This window comes from Pongo abelii, chromosome 10, assembly GCF_028885655.2.
Source record: "Pongo abelii isolate AG06213 chromosome 10, NHGRI_mPonAbe1-v2.0_pri, whole genome shotgun sequence".
Taxonomy (NCBI): Eukaryota; Metazoa; Chordata; class Mammalia; order Primates; family Hominidae; genus Pongo; species Pongo abelii.
This window is the reverse complement of record NC_071995.2, coordinates 67833606-67854716: the sequence shown is the minus strand read 5'-3', so window position 1 is coordinate 67854716 and position 21111 is coordinate 67833606. Positions and strand designations below refer to the sequence as shown.

The 21111-nt window shown below is 38.4% G+C and overlaps 1 protein-coding gene across 1 annotated transcript in view; it reads right to left on the bottom strand.

The window, feature by feature from the left end:
* The window catches only part of MYRFL (myelin regulatory factor like), a 122851-nt gene extending 107866 nt beyond the window's left edge, over positions 1-14985 (bottom strand). Inside the window, exon 1 of the mRNA XM_009248027.3 lies at positions 14042-14985. Coding sequence (XP_009246302.3) covers positions 14042-14087 — 46 coding nt within the window. The 5' untranslated portion in view covers positions 14088-14985. The remainder of the gene's footprint in view (positions 1-14041) is intronic.
* Positions 14986-21111: the final 6126 nt, after the last annotated feature.

The following is a 21111-nucleotide window of genomic DNA, read 5'->3' as shown; positions in this document are numbered from 1 at the left end:
ACTATGCTAAGAATTTTACATTTACTTTCTCATTTAATACTCAAAACAATTTTATTCTATGAGATAGGTACTATTATTATCCCTATTTTTCAGAGAAGTTGTCTTAGTGAGCTTAAGTATTGCTCAAGTTCAATAACACAAGTGTCATTGCAGGGGCTCAGGTGTTTTCTACTATAACATAATGTACGTGTTCCTGTACAACTTTGCTTTTTGCAGAATTGTAAAAAATAGCAGAAGAATGTAGAGTTGAAGAAAAACACTAAAAGTTAATAAAAACAATGACATGTCTAATACAAATTTAAGACATGTTAAATTATTATTAATATTGCTAAGTACTTCAGCAAATATTAGCATTTAGCCTTTATTTAGAAATATTAGAAGGGGTTGCAAAGAAGAGTTGCAGTGCTGAATTATGAAGACCAAGGGAAAAGAGAGGGGGAAATTGAGATGATGATAACTAGTTTAAATGAATTACAATCCATCTGATAAAGCTGAGTCAGAACCTGTTCTTTCTGGGTTCAAGGACTCTCCTCCTCTATCTGAACAAATTTGGCTTCTGTTTGCAGGAAAGAAGGTGGGTGTGCCTGCTGATGGGGTCAGTCATATATAACTTTAAAATGTTATGGATCTACGTTCCTTTAGCATTACAGTTACTAAAATGCCACATGAATCCATCCTTCATTGCTTTTTCACAAACTTAGGAATCACTCAGGGTAAAGAATAAATGACTGCTGGCTGGCTCGATGTCTTTAGAGAGCTGCACTTGTGGCTTTGCACAGCTTCTCAGTGAATAATCTAAAAATTTTAATGGGATTCAAACTAAGAAGGGAAAGTGACTAGTTCATTGCATCATGTAACTTCTATCATGGTAAAAGTATTTTAGGGTCCTTACTAGTACATTATCAAGTTCACACTTCTCCTTTTAAATTAGTGATTTGAAATATAAATTAAGCATGATCCTCTGGCCTTTCTGGAAGTCTGGGAATCAATTTTACCAGCAGTTTGAGAAACTTTACAGCTAAGCCTTTTCCCAGTCCTACAATGTGAGGATTAAACTTTTATGTTACTTCCATTTTTTCTTCCACAACACACATTAATGTTAATATGCAGAAGAATAAATAAAACAACCAAAAAGAAATAAAACACAATTGACTACATGTTAAGCAATATTAACTTTAGCCATAGAAGATAAATTTGGGAAAGAGAAGCTGACAATTTCTTTTAAATGACAGGAACATGTCTCATAGAAATGAATAATCTCATTGATTTTATAACCAAGGTTTGGAAGAATTATTATTCTGTTTTGGCCTATTAGAGAGTCTAATTTGCCCAAGGCCAAAAAAGGAGGAGGAAGATGAAGAAGAAAAACAGAGGGGAGAAGAAGAGGAGGCAGGGGAGGAAGGGAAAAAGTCTTTCTAAAGGAAGGACAGCTAAAAAGGAGACACCACCCACAGGCTCTGCAGGTGAGCTGGCTCACCTGGAATGTACAGTGTTAAATATTAAATCAATGTCCCCTGGGCTGACACTGCATGGCACAAGTTCAGCAAGATGTGACAAGAAAACTGCTCACTATGGCTTTCAGGAGTGCCTGTCCTTCCCCAGCAACGCCTTTCTGTCCTCCTGAGTCAGGCAGAAAGGGAAAGGACAGTCAAATAGAGCACTGTCTGAGGGCCTAGTCTTCAGCCAGTTGCAGGATAAAGAAGGAAATCCAGAAGACTTGGAATCCTGGAAAAGGGATTTGAGTTTTTTATTTATTGACTCAACACATACATTTGAGTGACTGCTATGTACCAGTCCCTAGGTGTAGAGGCTACAGGAATGAAGAAGGCATAGTTCCCTCCTTCCAGGTGTCCATAGGAGACAGACATGGAAAAAAGGCATTCATTACATACTTTGAAAGGTGAAGCGCAAAGTACTGTGGAAACACACTGGGAGCCCCTGAGGGAATGACGCCAAAGCCAGAACCTTGAGTGAACCAAGTTAACCAAGTAAACAAGGCAGGGAAGTGTGCTCCAGAAGGAGAAAGCTCCATGTGACCCAGAGGTAAGAAGAGCATGAGACTTAGAAAACTGCAAGTCAGGCAGGCCTGGGTTAAATTCTACTTTTGCTTAACTTCTCTGGGCCTACTTCCTCATCTGGATGAAGGAGATGGGTTTTACCACCTTACAGAGTTGCTTGCAGACGAAATGTGATAACGTATATGAATCTACTACTGGTGCATGGCACACAGTAAATGTGCATCCCTTTCCAATTCCTCCCCTGCTCCCTGCCTCCACTTCCCCGGAGACAGGGCTCAGAACAATAAACCGATTGTTGAACTCATAACAGATGAGTTACATCCAAGCAGGGGGTTAGGCAAAGTCCGAAAAGATGGAAACTTTGACTCTGTCCTGAAGAGGGAGTTGGGTAGCCAGTGGCCAGTTTGTGAGCAATTATACAATGGCTAGGGGTAAGTGAGTGAGAGGAGGATAGAAGGGAGGCAATTTTCCCAAATACCGACTATATTTATTGGCATCTCGTTCTAGAATACGGAAGCTAATGGGCCAATACATGTCTCTCTGTGCTCTTCCCTCTGGGTAGGCGGAGTGGTGTGCAGATGAAAAGAGTGTTGGACTTGGAATGAAAACACAGGGTCTTGCCTGAAATTTACCAATCCGATTTTAGGCACATCTGTCAATTTGTTAAGGCTCAATTTTTTTTTTTTTTTAATGTGTGAAGGACCAACAAGTTGATGGAAATGCAAGAGTTTGTAAAATGTCAAACTCTATAAGCAAGCATAACACAAATGGCGGAGTGAGAAATAAACTTTGAAGTTGAGTTAAGAAAGAACTGGCAAAATAAACACGTTAATATTGGTGGCCGTCTATAGATTTTTGTTTTTTCTAACATTTTCACAAAAAGCCAGCAAAGGGGAGGACAGGTTCTGAGCATTGTTTCACAAACCTGACTTCCTCATCACCAGTAAAGGTTATTTCAGATTCTCACACAGAAACCTGCCTCTCTCAGGGGAAGGAAGCAAATTTTTGTTTGTCTTATCCTTATACAGATAAAAGGAGCTAATGGCAGTTCTTCAAATGCTTCTTAAGGAACAACACTTGAGATGGTTGGATAATAGATTTTAAAGTGTCCCTCTTCTGATTGACTGGAATTAGCCTGCTCATGCTAACAGCTAGATCTTACTCTTATATTCACACAGAAAAATCGTTCCAAGGAATATTTACTCTTAGCAGAAGAGCTTTGACTAGCTGTTATCTTGTGGAATTATAATCATTTGTGTTATTTCTGCCTCTTCCTGCACATAGGACTGATGCGGGAGTGCTGGGTAGAGGAGGGCGTGTTCCCTAGTTAGGGCTCCACCTCCATGGACCTAGGTGAGGACAGGCATTTCTGCTGCATTTCCCAAGACCACCCTGGCCTGCCACGTCCCCCATCCTGTGCCTATAAAAACCCAAGACCCTAGCAAGGCAGAGACAGAAGCAGCTGGGAGGCAAGAGGAGCACATTGGTGGAGGAACACACAGGCGGCTGGACGTCAAGAGGAATGGACCCACACTGGCATGCCGGCTAGCCACTGACCGGCAGACGCACACGGAATTTGGCCAGGGCAATCCGGGCCACTGAGTGGGAAAACCATCTCCCTTCTGGTTCCCCCATCTGCTGCGAGCTACTTCCAGTCAATAAAACCTTGCATTCATTCTCCAAGCCCACGTGTGATCCGATTCTTCTGGTATACCAAGGCAAGAACCCGGGATAAAGAAAGCCCTCTTTCCTTGTGACAAGGTAGAGGGTCTAGCTGAGCTGGTTAACACAAGCCTATAGACGGCAAAACTAAAAAAGCACACTGTAACACACATCCACTGGGGCTTTAGGAGCTGTAAGCATTCACCTGTAGACACTGCTGTGGTGTTGGAGCCCCACAGCCTGCCCGTCTGTATGCTCCCCTAGAGATTTGAGCAGCAGGGCACTGAAGAAGTGAGCCACTGCCCCTGTCACATGCCCTGTGAGGGGGACAAGGGAACCTTTTCCATTTCAGGAACTTTCATGAGACTTATCAATAGATTTGTTTCAAAGCAACAAGCTTCCCTAATCCAACAATGGAAGAAAAAAGAGGATCATTGTCTTCACTCTTTCCATCTATGGAATCCACTACATATAGAGAACACAGATAGGAACAAGGGCAGTAAAATTCCAAAGATGTCTAATCTGCTTTTGCACTGTTTTAGTACAGATGAATAAAAAAAATAGCTATGCAAATTAAAAAACTGTTTCCCATGCATGCTTTTATGAGCGGTTAAATATATGAGTTGTACTGGAGTTCTTTATGGGATGTTAAATAGTAATACATCCTTCTGGATTATATGGACTTTCAAACCTTTACTTCTGGTTTTTCATGAACAAAAACAGCAGAAGTAGTTAAAAACTTCTATCCCTTTTAGGGAAGTAGAGAATTTAGTTCAGATCTGAGCCAGCTTCCCCAAACCCTGCCAAGGCATGGCTGAATGACCTACTTGAGGTCAGTGATTAACGAAGTCAGCAGATAGCATTTTTCTGTATGAATTTTATACCACCCCAGCCTTTCCTGAAAGACAGTTGATAGATAAAAGAACCAGTTCTTTTAAAGTGAGAGCATCACAGAACATAGGTAAACTGAAAAAAGTTATCTCCTTAAAATGAATTTGCAGTCTCTCAACTTCAGAACTTCTTACAGATTTACTATAAAATTAGAACAAAATGCTTCAGATGATCTAAGAACTGGACAATAATAACAATATATTTCTTTCAGCTTTGAGCCTAATCCCAAACAAAGAATGCCAACTAAACCTTGGAAATATATTAAGTTTCACTGTTCTGTGTTTTCTGAAAAATGTTGATTTCAAGACCAACATGGAAAAGCTGAACCTTTTGCAATAAAAGGAAATACTCAGTACTTTGTCCTTTGTTGCTTGGCAACTAAGGGCTATAAATGGATTTTATGATTATAAATTCTCTGGAATTAATGTGAACATGTAAAACTTGTAATAACTCCCTGGAGACAGGAGTGTTTCTTTGAAAAAGAAATGTATGGATCTGTGTATGTAGCTGTACTTGTTCTTGTTTCACAATAAATAAAACAAGCAATTTGGTTCCTTCACACTTGCAAATACTATAATAAAAACCACTACCATTTATTCTATCATTTTAACATTTTATCATTAATCTTCACAACCGTAAGAGGGTAGGTGTTATTATCCCCATTTGACAGATGCAGAACATGGAAACTTTAAAAGGTCGTACAACTAAGATGCAAAGAAACCAGGATTCAAAGCCAAGTGTGCCTGAAACAAGGCATACGCCATTAGCCTGCATACCACAGAAGATTCCTAAGAAGCATATTTCTCAGCTCTTAATAGTTGAGCTATTGGTAGCTTTAACCCTACGAGAATGACACTAATTCTCAGCATCAAGTCACATGATGCTGTCTTCAGAACACATTACTTCTTATTGCCATATATGACATTTGTTTCTTATATTGTTAATACCAGGATGTCAACCACTGGGGTCCCATCTTGCTGGACTTTTTGTCCTGAGTCAGGTTATCCAAAATTACAAGATTAAGAGTTAATATTTATACTGCACTTCTGAGCATAGCCTGCTGCCTAACTTTCCTCTGTATATTTTTGTTATGCACAGAGCAGTACTGAAGAACAGTGATGGTGTTCTGATATCTTTGTACTCTTATTAGTGGACTTACATTATGAGTTTCTGGAGCTGCCTGCTCAATGAACATAAGCCATTACCTTTTTGCCACTAACACCTCATCTTATTGTGCTAGAGCTGGGATTTTCTAAGGAATAATGGCAGATGGCAGTAAAGTGCCAACTGCTAGCAGTCAGGAATAATTTTACATGCAAATTGTACAGAAGAAAAAAAAAAAGAAAAGAAAGCAAGCTCTGCTTATCTTCTGCTTATCTTAACAGGAGACATGAGTTCTACAACTATCTCTATAGATGTTCTCTGTGACCTGATTAGAAGACAATGTGCACAGTGGATAGGGACACAAGCCTTCAGAGCCAGACAGACTTCTGTCCAAATGTAAGCACTTCACATACATAATAGCTGTGTTACCTTGGGCAAAGTGCATAACTTCTCTGAATCTGTTTCCTCATCTCTAAAATACTGACAACATTATCATTCATTGTGTTGTGCAAATTAAGAATTAATATAGCCAACGTCTTAGTACAATATCTAACATAAAGTAAAACATTCATTAAATGGCAGTGGTTTTCCTTCATTAAATGACAGTGGTTTTCTTACTGATCACAGGCTGCTGTCTTCAACCCACTGACTGGACATCCTTCCCCACTGCACGGAATCCTTTTTTCGAGGTCACATACAACCTTCTTTTCCCCAGATTCTATAGGCAATTGTCTTGTATTTCAGAAACATTTGAAACGTTTGACCATATTCTTCTTGAAACTCTTTCCTAGTTTAACAACCACACTCTGCTGGTTTCCCTCCTACCTCACTAAACATTCCTTTACTAGTTACTTTCACTTGGATCCCAAAATCCGAGTGATCTGGGACCCTTTTCTCTATCTGTACTCTTCTTGGTGATCTCACGTAGTCTCAGGGGCTTTAAACTGATGACTCTAAGCTGATGACTCCCAAATTGACATCAGCAGCTCTAATTCTTCCTTGGGTTTCAAATTCAATAATCCAACTGCCTCCTCATCGCTTCCACTTGGTTGTCTAAAAGAGATCTCAAATGTAAAATGTCCCAAATGAATTCTTAATTACACACACACACACACGCCTGTTCTTCAGTCTTCCACATCTAAGTACATTGTATTACCATCCATGAATTATTGACACAAACACCTAGGCATCATCCTAAAGAGATTCCTCTGTCTTCCTCACCCCCACGTCCCACCCATCTGCCCCTGCTTGTTCTCCTGCTTAAAACTCTCCACACTGAGAATAAAAATCCAAACTCTAATGTCATTTTCTACCACCCTCCCCATTGTCACTCACACTTCAAGCGCTTCCACCTCACTGTTCCTTTCCTACCCCTCTCCCAACCACTTCAAGCTCAGTGACTGCACAGTTGCTCTTTTTACCTAAAATGTTCTTCTCCCAGACAGATGCATGACTTGCTTCTGGTCATTCTTCAGGTCTCAGCTTGAATGTCATCCCCTCAGAAACCATTCCTGATTGTCTTAGCTCAAGTAACTCTCTCTTCATCAGACTCTCTGCACCACCATCCGGTTTTATTTGCTTCATAATTAATGGCATTTTGAAATAATTGTTTTATTTATCTCCTATTGTCTTCTCCCTTCATCTAGAGAAGAAGCCACTATAAGGCAAGGATTCTGCTAATTCATCACAGAGTCCCTGGCTCTTAGGAGAGCAGCAGGCTCATGAGAGACAGTCAAATATTTTTTGATTGTGTGAAAGTTGATCACACAAATTAGGTCATTCTTGTCATAGCCAACTAAAACAGAGTCATGAGGCCAGGGGGAAAAAGCACTCAGGGCATATAACATTGCTCAAAAAATGTAATTCTCTACAAGCCTGGATGCTGAAACTGCTTGCTATATAAACTTAGACCAGTTTTATATCTAATCGTTGCTGAAACAACCTGCTACAACTCTTAAAACTAGTTTTACCCACCACTGTCACTCACCAACCAAAACTTGCCAGCTCCCTAAACTTTAATAGTGTCAATTAATTTCCTCAAAGAACAAGACATAACATTTCTCCTTTCCATAAAACCTCCAGCCTCCTCTTTATTCTTCAAGCCTACCAAAGACAACCTAGCCTGCCTGTATGCTCCAAATTGCAATTCTTTCTTCCCAAATAAAACATTAAATTTAGAGATTCATCTCTACATTTTTATTTTGACTTTGACAACTGACTGAATAAACACGGTAAGGAATAAATGACCTTGCAGCCACTTACTATCTGGATAACCCTCAAGCAAGTTACTTAACCTCTGTCAGCCTCATGTTTCTCACACAAGGATAGAAATCCCCCAGGGCTGCCTTGATGCTAAATGGAGAAAATAATAATTAAGAAACAACGAGAAAAATAGTAACTAAAAATTACTGTCTCTCTGTGCCACGCATAGTGCTTCACAACCACATTTTGAGATAAGAGGGTTATCCCCATTTTACAAGCAAGGAAATTAAGGCCTGCAGAGCCTTACGAACCTATCCACAGTCCCAGAGGTAGTCAATGGCAGAGCTAGGAATCACAGCCAGGATGACTCAGAACCCATGTTCCTAAGGACGATTCTGCACTCAGCACATAGTAAGTGCTTGACAACAGTTATTATGATTATTAATTAGGTTGTAGATCAGGGGTTGGAAAACTTTTTTTGTAAAGAGCCAGATAGTATTTTAGGTTTTGCAGGCCACATGGTCTCTATTGCAACCATTCACCTCTTTGCTCACAGCATCAAAGCAGCCACAGACAATATGTAAAGAGTATGTTACAGTAAAACTTTATTTGCAAAAACAGGCTGCAGGCCAGATTTGGCCTGTGGTCCATAATTGACTGACCCCTGCTGATGATGAATAACTAACATTAAGAGATGCTTACTGTATGTTTACTAAAAAGCACAAATTATATAATCCCATTTTTGTTTTAAAAAGCACACAAGATACACACCAAACTGAACACAGTTAGCACTAAATAGTAAAATTACTAGTGATAACTATCTTCTTCTTTTAGGTTATCTATATTATCCAAAATTGTCCATGTATTGAATGTTTAGCTTCCAAGACATTGTGGAGTCTTCCAGAAACCAGATTCTAACTTCAAAGTTGAAAGATGACAATATCAATAACACCAAAGAAGGTGGGGAGTCCTCCACTCAGAAGGGTTTGTTTGGGTGATTTTGTTCCAGGACTCCCCAGAGATAGTGATAAATCTGACAGGTCTCAAAGGTAGCGTGGGCAGGTGACAAAGGTTAGCTCTAATCTCCTTATGGCACACTTCAAATTCTAATTAAATCACCTTTGTTTTGGAGATCCCAGAATGAAAGAAGAAAGGTATTTCTTAGAAATGTTCAGATAATTTCATAGAAATGTTCAGATAATCCTAAATTCCTTGCATGACCTGGCTGGTTCTTCCTGTCCTTGGCATGTTCTTGTTCCCAGTCTCCTGGGAAGTCCCTGCTGTTTCCACACAGAATCAGAGGCTGCCTGCACAGATGAACAGTGAACTCCTGCATCTCTGAAATTATCCCACAGAGATATATATATATAGACATCTCTATATATCTATATAAATATATTATCTCTATATATATTATCTATAATATATATAGAAACTATATCCATAGAAACCTCCAAAAATAGTATAAACAAGGACAGTATAGGGATCCCATAGAAATAAAAACTCTTTCAAAAAAACAGAAGGTATAATACATCTATATAGATATATTATCTCTCTATATATTATCTCTATCTATCTATCTATCTATCTATCTATCTATCTATCTATCTATCTATCTATATCTGTGGGATAATTTCAGAGATGCTGGGCACAACATAATACCTAAAATTCCACCATTAGAGATTAACCAGACCTGTTCCTGGAGGAGGTAATCTTTCTGCTGCTTTTGATCCAGACAGTTTCAATGTTCTATGAAAGCACTTTGAATACAAGACTCTACTGAGGTGTAAGGTGGTGTTAGATCATTTGCCATTTGCTCCTCTGTGCAAGCTTAGGTTTTATTAGGACAGAAGGAAGAGGGCATAGGAAACTGGTTGTCTAAGAGAGTGGGAAAGTGGTGGCCCCAAAGACAGAGAATTGAGAGACTGGCCTGAGGCCAGAGATACTCTAACCATAAGACAGACTTGCCCAGTGCCAGCACTGGGCAGCTTCTGTTCTCTACACTGCATTCGGCTTTCAGAGCTTCTGATTCTTCTGTCAGAAATTCAGAAACCAGCTAATCAAAGTTGTTTTCACATTTTGGAGAAATAATATACAGGAACCACTTAAGACATTTATCATTTTATCTCTGCTAATAATAGAATCTGAGGCATTCTGTCAACATCTATGTTCTATTCACCAGACCATTCTGCTACTGGGCAAGTTTTCCCTCTTCATACAGTTGAACTTGCTGGGTGCCCCAGCCCTGGTTAGAATGGACTAGTCTTTTGCACTGTTCTTTCATTCATTCACTACATAAATATCAGTAAGTGCCTACTATATGCCAATATCATATAGGCACTTTTTCCAAGCAACGGCTCTCCTCTACACAGCAATTCTGCTTAACCTCCCTGAAGCCCTTCTAGATTAATCCCATCTGAATTAAGCACTCAGTCACTGCTTGTCTGCTCCAAAGCCTTCAGCATTTCCCCCATTTTCCTGAACATGGGGCACTTCCATGGTATTCCTATACAGCTTATGGACAGCAGATGTTTCTGCCTTCCCTGCATCCCCACTGCCCTCTTTTGATAATAGCTACCTGGAGAATTTAAATCTTAAGCAGCGAGACAGGAGCAGAAAATGTTCAAAGCTTTTTTGATGGCAGCTTCCTGAACAGACTATTCTTCCTCGTAGATCTCAAGAGCTGCCTGGTGGTTACTGTCCAGGTTCTAGCAGCTACTCCCACAAACCTCAACAAGTGAGCCAGAGTTTCTGCCAGTTTCCTTCTTGAGCTTTTACTTGTGATCTTAGTATGTAGTTTTTCCCACAGCATACTTTTCCCCACTCTGCTCAATCTGGGCCGGAATCTCCTCTTTGCTTTCAATGCTAAGCCAACAAAGCATTTGAGCACCTACTTCAGGATGAAGAAGATAAATAAATAGCTTCTCAAGATTTTGTTCTTTAGAGATTAAATATAATCAACAATACTGTTTTCAAATCAATTTTAATAAACTATTTTTAAGAGCTTGGAAACAAATAATGAGTCCTCTGATATCAAGATAGTACAAATTAAGAGTCTAAGATTATAGCTATCAAAGATAATGAAGTAAAGTGAGGAATGGGATTTACTGTACTTCATTTTTTAATTCCTTTTTATCCAGAAGGTTGTTGTAAGAATAAAACGATATGATGTAAAGTAAATAGCACGGCGCTTGGCACATGGTAAATGCTCAACAGATGTTATTAATCTGGTTCAAACTTGAGGTGAATTCAAACATCAGATACACACATACACTGTATAGAATGAATTTATAAATAAACGCAAAAATGGCTTTTACTGAAAATATTGATCCCCCTAAGAACATATTTCATTTGCATATCTATATATAAAAATCATCTGCATCGATATCAGTTATCTGCAATTTACAGAGTTTTAACATAGCTCTACCACACTGAAAGGCGCAAACACCACAGAATCCCATAGCCCAGAATGATGTGATTTAGGCATAGTTTTCTATGGAAGACACCCAGTAATCCTTTTAATCCATGTCAAAATCTTTTACAATTTTTCTTGACACATGGATCTTAAACAGAAGCGTTTTGCTGAATTAAACCTATTCTCCTTTAAGATAAACTCTTCCCTGATTATAACATTATATATTCAAATTATAAAGCACTTAGATAACAAAGGATAAAGAAAATAAAAATCTTCATAATCCTATCACTCCGAGGTAGTTACTATTAATGCTTAAAGTATATTCATATGGTTTTTTCTATGTATTTGTGTGTGCATGGATGGAAATATATTAACTGTTTTCAACCCAGTTTTAGTAAACTTTGTTATAGAAAGTTATCTATATATATCTAATTGTGTTTATATATTCCACATTGTAATTCACTTTTTTCCTTAATATCATAAACGTTTTTCCTTGTCATCATTTTTAATAGTTACAAAATATTCCATTACATGTTAGAACCGTAATTAATAAATCCACCACTATTAGAAATTTAGGTTGTAACCAATTTTTAGTTATTATAAATAAAACAATGCACCCATCTTCTGAACCTTTTTCTTGAAGTGGTACCGTTTTGCTGAAAAAGCCAAACATCTCACATGGTGTCTGAGTTTCCAGAGGATGCTGCGATCTCTAGAGTGCCTGATGGTGCCTCTTCTGCTTTAGCTCACAAGCCTACCTATTGCATCAGTGGCAGACGGGGATTTGAATTAGAACCAGAATTATCAGCTACCCAGAACAACCACCCTTGTCATTTTCCTGAGACACCATGAAGATTTAGTCACGTTTGGAAGTTTAAAAAAAAAAAAAAACTAAGATCATCATGAGCTTTGACAGTCAAGGCCATTTAATTCAAGATAATTTTTAATACAAAAATGTTTATGAGGAAAACATACATTATTTAGGGCTTAGTTTCTTAGAATGAAGAGCCTGAGGAAATGGAGAAAATAGCTTTCAGGTGGGTAACAAATTGTCAAATTTTTTTCTTGATTTTCAAACCCTGAATTTTTTATATATGAGATGGTATTTGATTAGAAACAGTAACATATCAATAGGAGCGTGACATGAAACAACTGGCTCTTCTCATTAGAATATCAGATTCAAGGAGAGGGTATAGCTCAGAGGTAGAGCACTGGACTGCAGATCAAGAATATCAGCTTCAGTTCAGCTGCCTTCATTTGAAAAGGGTCAAGAGAAAGGAAATTATTAAAATGTAAGAGAAGGTATCCAAAGCCCTACAAGCTACCATTTAAAGAAAGTGGTTATTGAACCTGACTCAGAGTAGGTGCTCAATATTTGCTGAATAGTAGAGAAGAAAAAATTGACAATTAGCTGTGTGATTTTCAGGGGGATGGGAATCACTTAAGCTAGTGCCTTCATTTTAATTTGTGAAGTCTACCACCTTTTCCAACTATTCACAGAGAATGTAAGAAAAACACTGACCATTTTATTTTCTTTCAATAGAGAATGGACTTTCCCCATGAAAAAGGCTTCAAATGGAGCCACAGAGTTTGGTTTGGACTAAGACAAATACTTTTATAATAATGATCAGATAATTGCAACAAGCTGCAGAGGGGACTTGTAGAAACTATATCCATAGAAACCTCCCAAAATACTATAAACAAGGACAGTATAGGGATCCCATAGAAATAAAAGCTCTTTCAAAAAACAGAAGGTAGAACAGATTCGATATTCAGGTCTTCCCTAGCTCTAGAAGGAAATAGTAGATTTTTGCATGTATACAATAAATTGCTGGTTTCTCTAAAATAGATGCAATGGTAGATTGAAGCTTGCTACCTGCTGCTCAAATGAAAATCATATATGATATAAAATCAGGCAATAACAGTCTAGCAACATTAGTGCCCCTACCATGTGCCAAGCATGACCCAGGTAGACAATACCAACTTGGCCACTGTCAGAGACAGAACACTCAATGGGATGGATGGTAGGACGAGATAATGTGATAATTCTCTTGGTCTTATGTTTCTTCTTGCCATTTCTGGAAAAATCCAAGCCACAGAAACTACCCCATGGTGTTGATTCCTCCCAGTAGTGACATAGAATCTCACTATTTCTTTGGTACGCCCCATCACTCTTTAGTGTTCAACATTCTTTACTATTCAGCCCATTCCATTCAACTTTTAAATATATATTATTTGTCAGGCACTTTACAAAGCACAAGAAATACCAAAAGCACTTTTCTCAATGTGCTGCTGACTGATTCCTAGATTCTGTAAATGAGCAGGTCTTCCCTCACTTCTTCTCATACTCTCTCATGCAAAATACCTTACCGTGTAAAAATGATGGTCACGTTTCCCTTCACATGGAATTTGAGCATGGCTATGTAGTTTTTTTAAACATAGGGCATGGGAAAAAATAAAATCTAGCACAGGACAGAGACAAGTAATAATAACATAAATATGCTGACTCCTTGATTCTAACAACCAAACTATAAGATGAAAATCCTGTTTTGTTTAAAATTTCTATCCATACCATTGATTTTTTGCTTCCAATGTAGCAAATAAACCCCTACTTTCGATATTAGGAGAGTTACCTAAGTATGATAGCATTTCTTTCAAAACAGAGTTTAAGTGAATACGGAAAAGGTGAAACAGGGATAGTGAGCATTTCTCAGAAGCAGCAAATTCATGCTGGAAATCAGCCTCTTACCTTCAAAGAACTGCTGCAGGGCCTCATTTTCGCCTACCACATCCATGGTACTGTGATCCTAGTACTATTTCCTCATAAAACAACGGTTATCAGACCTCAGGAAGTAAGTACTGTCCTTTTGATTTGAAGCCTACGAATGCTCTTGAAAAATCTTCATTTTCTTTTTATTGGAGTGAAGCATATCTTCGGCCATCAAATTGTGCCCAGAAAGATGGTAGAGTTTTCAAATGTGATTATAAAACTGGAAGGATATACAACCATACATTTAAAAAAAATTCATGAAGAAGGAAGAGGTAGCAAATTCATCTATCTTAATATAGGGAACTGTTTCTACTCTGCTTTTCGTCTTTAAGGACCTTTGTCCTTAGTGACACACGTAATTACACAAATGGGCAATAAATACATAGTCTTATCTCTTATTTGTCCTTTTACACCAATATATTTATATCTCCACCTTTATCAACTAGATCCACTTAGCTACCACCAATAAAACATACTTATTTTTTTAACCTAGAAAAAAGGGATAAATCAATATAATTACTTTTATAGATACTTATAATCACAGGTAATTTTAAAAGGCTTGTGATAATGAAAAGTTAGAATTTGTTAAGTATTTCCAAACTTACAGCAAAAACTTAAATTCCTTAATACATACCTGTTCCATTTCCTCTAGAGCTTATTTGCTTCCAAAGTATAAACCATAAAGTATGAGAAGTCTCTCTAACAAGCAACAAAAACTGCACTACCAATTTAATAATTCTTACAGTTGAGTCACTACTAACTGGATTCACTCCTAAATATAAAACCATACCCAAATAAATGTTTTGTTTTCACTGCTTAGCTATAATTCATTTAAAAATAGCCTAAGAAAATATAATTAGGAAATTAAATTATCCTTTCAGCCCCTTCCTTTTCTCTTTTTTCCCAACTTTCTATTTGGAAAAAAAAATAGTATCATAAAATATCCATACACTCTTCACCTACACTTACCAATTATTGACACTCTCTCTCTCATATATATATATACATATATATATATATGAGACAGAGTGGTAGCAGCGGATATGGATATGTGTGTGGATATGGATATGTGTGTGGAAGGATATGGATATATATATATCCATATATAGTTTGTTTATATATATCCATATAGTTTTTATATATATAGTTTATTTCTAATTTTTATGGATACAGAATAGTTGTACATATTTATGGGGTACATATATTTTGATACAAACATACAATGTGTAATGATCAAATCAGGGCAATTGGGGTATCCATCACCTCAAACATTTATCATTTATCATTTATGTTGGGAACAGTCCAAATCCACTCCTTTATTGTGAAATATACAATAAATCATTGTTAACTGTATTTACCCTATTGTGCTACCAAACACTAGATCATATTCCTTCTATATATTTTTGCACCCATTACCCAATGCCTCTTTATCCTCTCACCCCCAACCCCTATTACCCTTCCCAGCCTCTGCTATCCTTCGTTGTATTCACTACTTATAGTGGTAGATTCTGAATGTATATATATATATACCCATATCCTTTCTTTGACTGAACCATTTGAAAATAAGTTGGTGACATCTTGACATGTCACCCTTAAATAACTCAGTATACGTGTCCCGACAATAAGGACATTTTCCCACATAATCGCAATGTCATCATTATACCAAAGAAATGTAATATTATCATCTCATATATTTCTTCCAGTCTCCAAAATCTTTTTTATGGCTTTTGATTTCTGATTAAGGATCCAATGGATGTCCATGCACTGCCTTTGGTTATGTCTTTTTAAAATACAGAACAGTCCCCTTGTCATTTTGATTTGTGCTCTTCATGATTTTGACTTTTTTCTATAGTCCAGGCTCATTGCCTTGTAGAATACCCGTTTTCCAAATTTGCCTATTGTTTCATTATTAGAATTAGTAGGTGACATAATTCCAAATATATATTTTACACACATATACTGTTACTTGAAAATGAGCAAACTAAGTTTAGCTTAGAAAAGAAAAGGTTTAGGAGCTTCTTTTGATGGTCACACTGGCTCTCAGATCTATAAGGACAAGTCATCAAGCTGTTTAAAGAAATGAATTTTCAACAATTGTATGAAGCTATCTGCTGGGTGCAGGAAATAAAAAGATGAATAAATAATAGTCCCTGCCCTCCATAAACTGAAATCTAGGGCATGAGAAAAACACAAGTGACTGTAACTCAGGGCAGACTGATAGCTGGGAAAATGTCTCAAGAGAACAGAGAAAGGACAGTAATTTAATCTGGGAGGATCTGGAAAGGTGCCACAAAGAGCTAGGATGTGGATACACTTAAACAGTGCATAGGTCTTTTTTTTTTTCATTTTGTTTTTTAAATTAACAAATAGTAATTGCCCATATTCATGGGGTACACAATGATATTTCCATACATATAATGTGTAGTGATCAGATCAGGGTAATTAGCATATCCATCATCTCAAACATTTATCATCTTTTTATGTTGGAAACATTCAACAACCTCCTTCCAGCTATTAGCTATTTGAAACTACACATTATTGTTAACTACAGTCATCCTACAGTGGTACAGGATATATTAAACAATAAGTATGTTTCTTAAAACATGAGCAATGTCTCGGAAGACAGAGAGCACAGGTACAGAGATTGTGTGCCTAGTATGGTGCGAGAGGAGATTGGAAAGTAGGCTGAAGAAAGATGGTGGTAGTTTATTTCTAATTTTTATGGATACATAATAGTTGTACATATTTATGCGGTACATATGATATTTTGATACAAACATACAATGTGTAATGATCAAATCAGGGTAATTGGGGTATCCATCACCTCAAACATTTATCATTTGTGTTGGGAACATTCCAAATCCACTCATTTATTGTGAAATATACATTATTAACTGTATTTACCCTATTGTGCTACCAAACAATAGATCATATTCCTTCTATAGATTTTTACACCCATTACCCAACCCCTCTTTATACTCCCACCCCCAACCCCCATTACCCAGCCCAGCCTCTGCTATCCTCTGTTGTATTCACTACCTATAGTGGTAGATTCTGAATGTAATTTGATTCCATGCATATTCATTCTAAGTGTATCTATTGACAGTTTCTATCTGCGTGGGTGTGGGGCATGATACAATCCCATTTAACTCAGAGAGATCTCTGTGGCAGAAGGTGTTGGCTGGGGTGATAACCAAAGTTTAAGCAGTTTAAGAAGCTACTGCAAAATCCAGGTAGGCTGTAGTAAAGCCCGAAGCAAGGCGACGTAAAACAAAGCAATGGTTACTGGCTGGATGTAGGGAGCAACGATGAAGTCAAATGATTTTTTTTTAAGGATTTATATGCCTTTAGGTAAAATATGAATTAATATGCCTAAAACATGTAGCCTCTGGCAAACCCTAGACTCCAAGAGAAGCTCCCAACCAAGTCTCCTGGAGGCCACTGGAAATGAGTCATCACGCTATAATCCACTGCCAAGTAATGATTCTGGATCCCGTCCACCAATTCACCCACAGACTTCATGTTCTCAGCAGCACAGTGATGTGACAGGAAGCATCATAGAAATGAGATTTCATTTAATGGCCTGAGAAGCTAAGGTTAGAATTGGGGTTCCGAACTGAAATACTTCCAAGGCCCAGCAGATAAGTGAGTAAAGTGGGTCGCTTAGCCTTGGTGTCAGGGAGACAATCCAGGGTGGTGGGCCATAGAGCAAACCACGGAGTGCATACCCTGAGCAAGGGTGTAGCCACCCGACAGGTGGAGTCACTCAGCTTCACCCGAGTGTTGTCATTCAAGAATGTGGGCTCAGTGTTCTCAAAACGGCACATTTTAAAAGAGTAGCTTGAAATGCAGATTTTAGATTTCCTCATTTTTAAATGCTGGCAATTGTTCAAAAACAAGATGGACAAACAGAAAAATAAACCAAAACACTGTGAAGGACAAATAGCATATTGTGTGAAAACACAATGGAGCCCACAAGATGCAACTTTGGTGCCGAGATCTGTGGAAACTGAAGAGAATTGAGAAGGAAGTTGTTGGGAGGACTAGAAAATCTCTATTAATCAGAATCCAGAGCACTCCGCTGAGAGCACAATCCAGCTGGTGGACATGGGATTTAAGTGGAAATTCCTCCCTCTCAGTGAATAACAAATATGATGCATATTTTCCTGATTATGGTCTTTAGGTCTCTTACATTTTCCAACTCTCTTGATACCCCCATTTTGCACAGTTTCGGTAGAGAATCATCCTCTTGAATAGTAATCTAATTGAGTTGTGATTTGGGTTTGCTTTGGTATTGACATTTCCTAGAGAGCTCCAATAGATACAGATAAAAGCTGAGCTGCTGCGGTTAAATCTGGGGATGTGGTGATGGGAGCCCTGTATCCCTCTTGAGACTGTCCCTGAGACCTGTAGCTCTAGAATCTAGTCCTCATGACCTCAGACGTTCCTCCAGAAGTAAACTGTGTGTGAACTTGTGCTCCCTTGAGAAGCTGCCTTTAGGAAGGGTTTCAATTCTTTTAATATTTTATCAAGTTTACTCCTCTTCTACATTTTAGTTCTGCAAATTTTCATGAAGTTTTTTAAAGCTTTCATTGTTATCTCTCTGTTAACAACTACCACTATGAAAACTTGATTTTCTACTGAGTTTGGGTTTTTGTTTTTGTTTTTTTTTTCAGACGGAGTTTCACTCTTGTTGCCCACGCTGGAGTGCAATGGCGTGATCTCGACTCACCACAACCTCTGCCTCCTGGGTTCAAGCGATTCTCCTGCCTCAGCCTCCCAAGTAGCTGGGATTACAGGCATGCGCCACCACACCTGGCTAATTTTGTGTTTTTAGTAGAGACAGGGTTTCTCCATGTTGGTCAAGCTGGTCTCGAACTCCCAACCTCAGGGGATCCGCCTGCCTCGGCCTCCCAAAGTGCTGGGAATACAGGCATGAGCCATCGCACCCAGCCAGTTTTTTTTTTCTAAGTGCAATGGGAAGCCACTAAAAGGGCTTTAAGCAGGGAAATGACATTATCTGATTTTCGTTTTATAAAGATCCCTGTGGCTGCCGTCAGCGATTGTAGGAGGGCAGGAGTGGATGCAAGGACAGCAGACATTAGTGCAGGAGTTCAGGTGAAAGATAATAGCTTGGACAGAGCGATAGCAGTGGACATGGAGGCAAGTGGATAGATTTAAGATGTCTCGGAGACAGCTGATGGAATTTGCTGATAACTGGATTGGGAGTGACAATGACAAATAAAGGAACCTAGAATAAGCCCCAGAATTTTGCTTAAGCAACTGAGAGTTCAGCCATGGCAGATTTGTTAAGCGCAAAAGTTAAACACAAATACAAATTCATACTGCATTGGACTCTTTTAAGCAGTCTTAGAGAAAAAACATTTTATCTAGGGAAAAATGCAACAACAAAAACCTTTGAAAACAAAAGCCTATGAATAAAAGCAGACCTGTTTTAGACTCTGGATGCACAAAACAAAAACACACAGGATTCTCGTGGTGGCGATGGGAAAGTGAAGAGGTAACAGGTTGCAAGTTATTTTAAGGACTAAGACCCAATGTTCAGAAACCAAATCTCGTTCTTCCAGTGTGGATGCTTAGTCAAAGACTGTAAATTGTCTTCAAGCTGAGGGAAACCACGAAGAGAGAGGAGTGGCGACCTACCTGACCTTCCCAGTTTTTGGGAGCCAAACCTAGACCAGAATGTAGGTCTAAGTGACTCCGAATCCAGAGCTGTCTCCATTAGGCCAGGCTCTCACCCCAGCTCCAAACCAACTTCTAAAAACTTGTCCAAGTCTTCCTCTTCTTTAGAATTGGTAATCTTGGCAATTAAATTCAGCGTACAAACACTCTCCTGAACATAATCAGCATGCTGGTTCTTCCTTTTCTGTTGCCTTGCTCTTCCTAACAGCTCCTCCTTTCGTCTTTGCAGGCTGCTTCTCTGTCACAGGAACTCAGGGCGCAGTGCTGTACTTCATCTCCAAAGTGTCCCTAAAGCACCCATCTGATCCCATGGCTAACTACTCCCCAAATTATCTCCTGGACTGACCTTACTGAATTTAGACTTGTACATCCAACACCTGCTTAACATATCCACTTTGATGCTCAGTGGGCACCTCACACTTCATGTGTCAAACACTGAATTTCTGTCTCTGTTATGCACGTACCCAAACTTTCCCCCACCATGTAATAACTGCATGTAATAACTGCATTCCCCCACCTCAATAAACTGCAATAGCTCAAGCCAAAAGCCTAAGATTCAGACCTGAATTCTTTCCTTTCCTCTTTCTCAAATGCAATTCAACAATTTTGTTACCTTTCATTTTTTGTTTTGGAATGAAGGCACATATAACTGAGCTAGTAATAATGCTTGATTCATAATACACTACCGATGTTCCATGCATAACTCTCTTATTCATTTGTTCATGCATTTATTTTGTTTTTGAATTTTTTTAGAGGGGGGCACGGTCTATGTTGCCCAGGTTGGAATATAGTAGCTAGTCACAGATGAAAGCATAGCACACTACAGCCTTGAACTGGCCTCAAGGATCTTCCTACCTCAGACTCCCAAGTAGCTGGGACTATAAGCACGCACCACTACACCCAGCTCATGTACTTACTTTTAATGACAAATGAACCACCCCAAAACCCACCACCTAACCCAGGGACTAAAACATTACCAGTGACTTACTCATAGATTTGCTCCTCCTCTACCTCTCTGACACCCAGAGGTAACCACTATCTTGAACTTTATTGCTTTTTAAAAGTTTTGTCACATGTCAATGCCTAAACAGCTGTTCAGTTTTAGTTGTTCTTGACTTTTATGAGAAAAGTATCATGTCATATATAGTTTTCTCAGAATTGCTTTTTCATTCTGAGTTATTGTGCTGCAAGTAGCTGGTATTCACTCATTTTGCTGCCATGTAATAATCACCCATTCTGTGAACACATTACATCTTCCTAAAAATAGACATTTTAATTTATTCCAGAACATTCTTATATGTGTGATCTGGGGGACTCGTGCAAGCATTTCTCAAGTATATACTGAA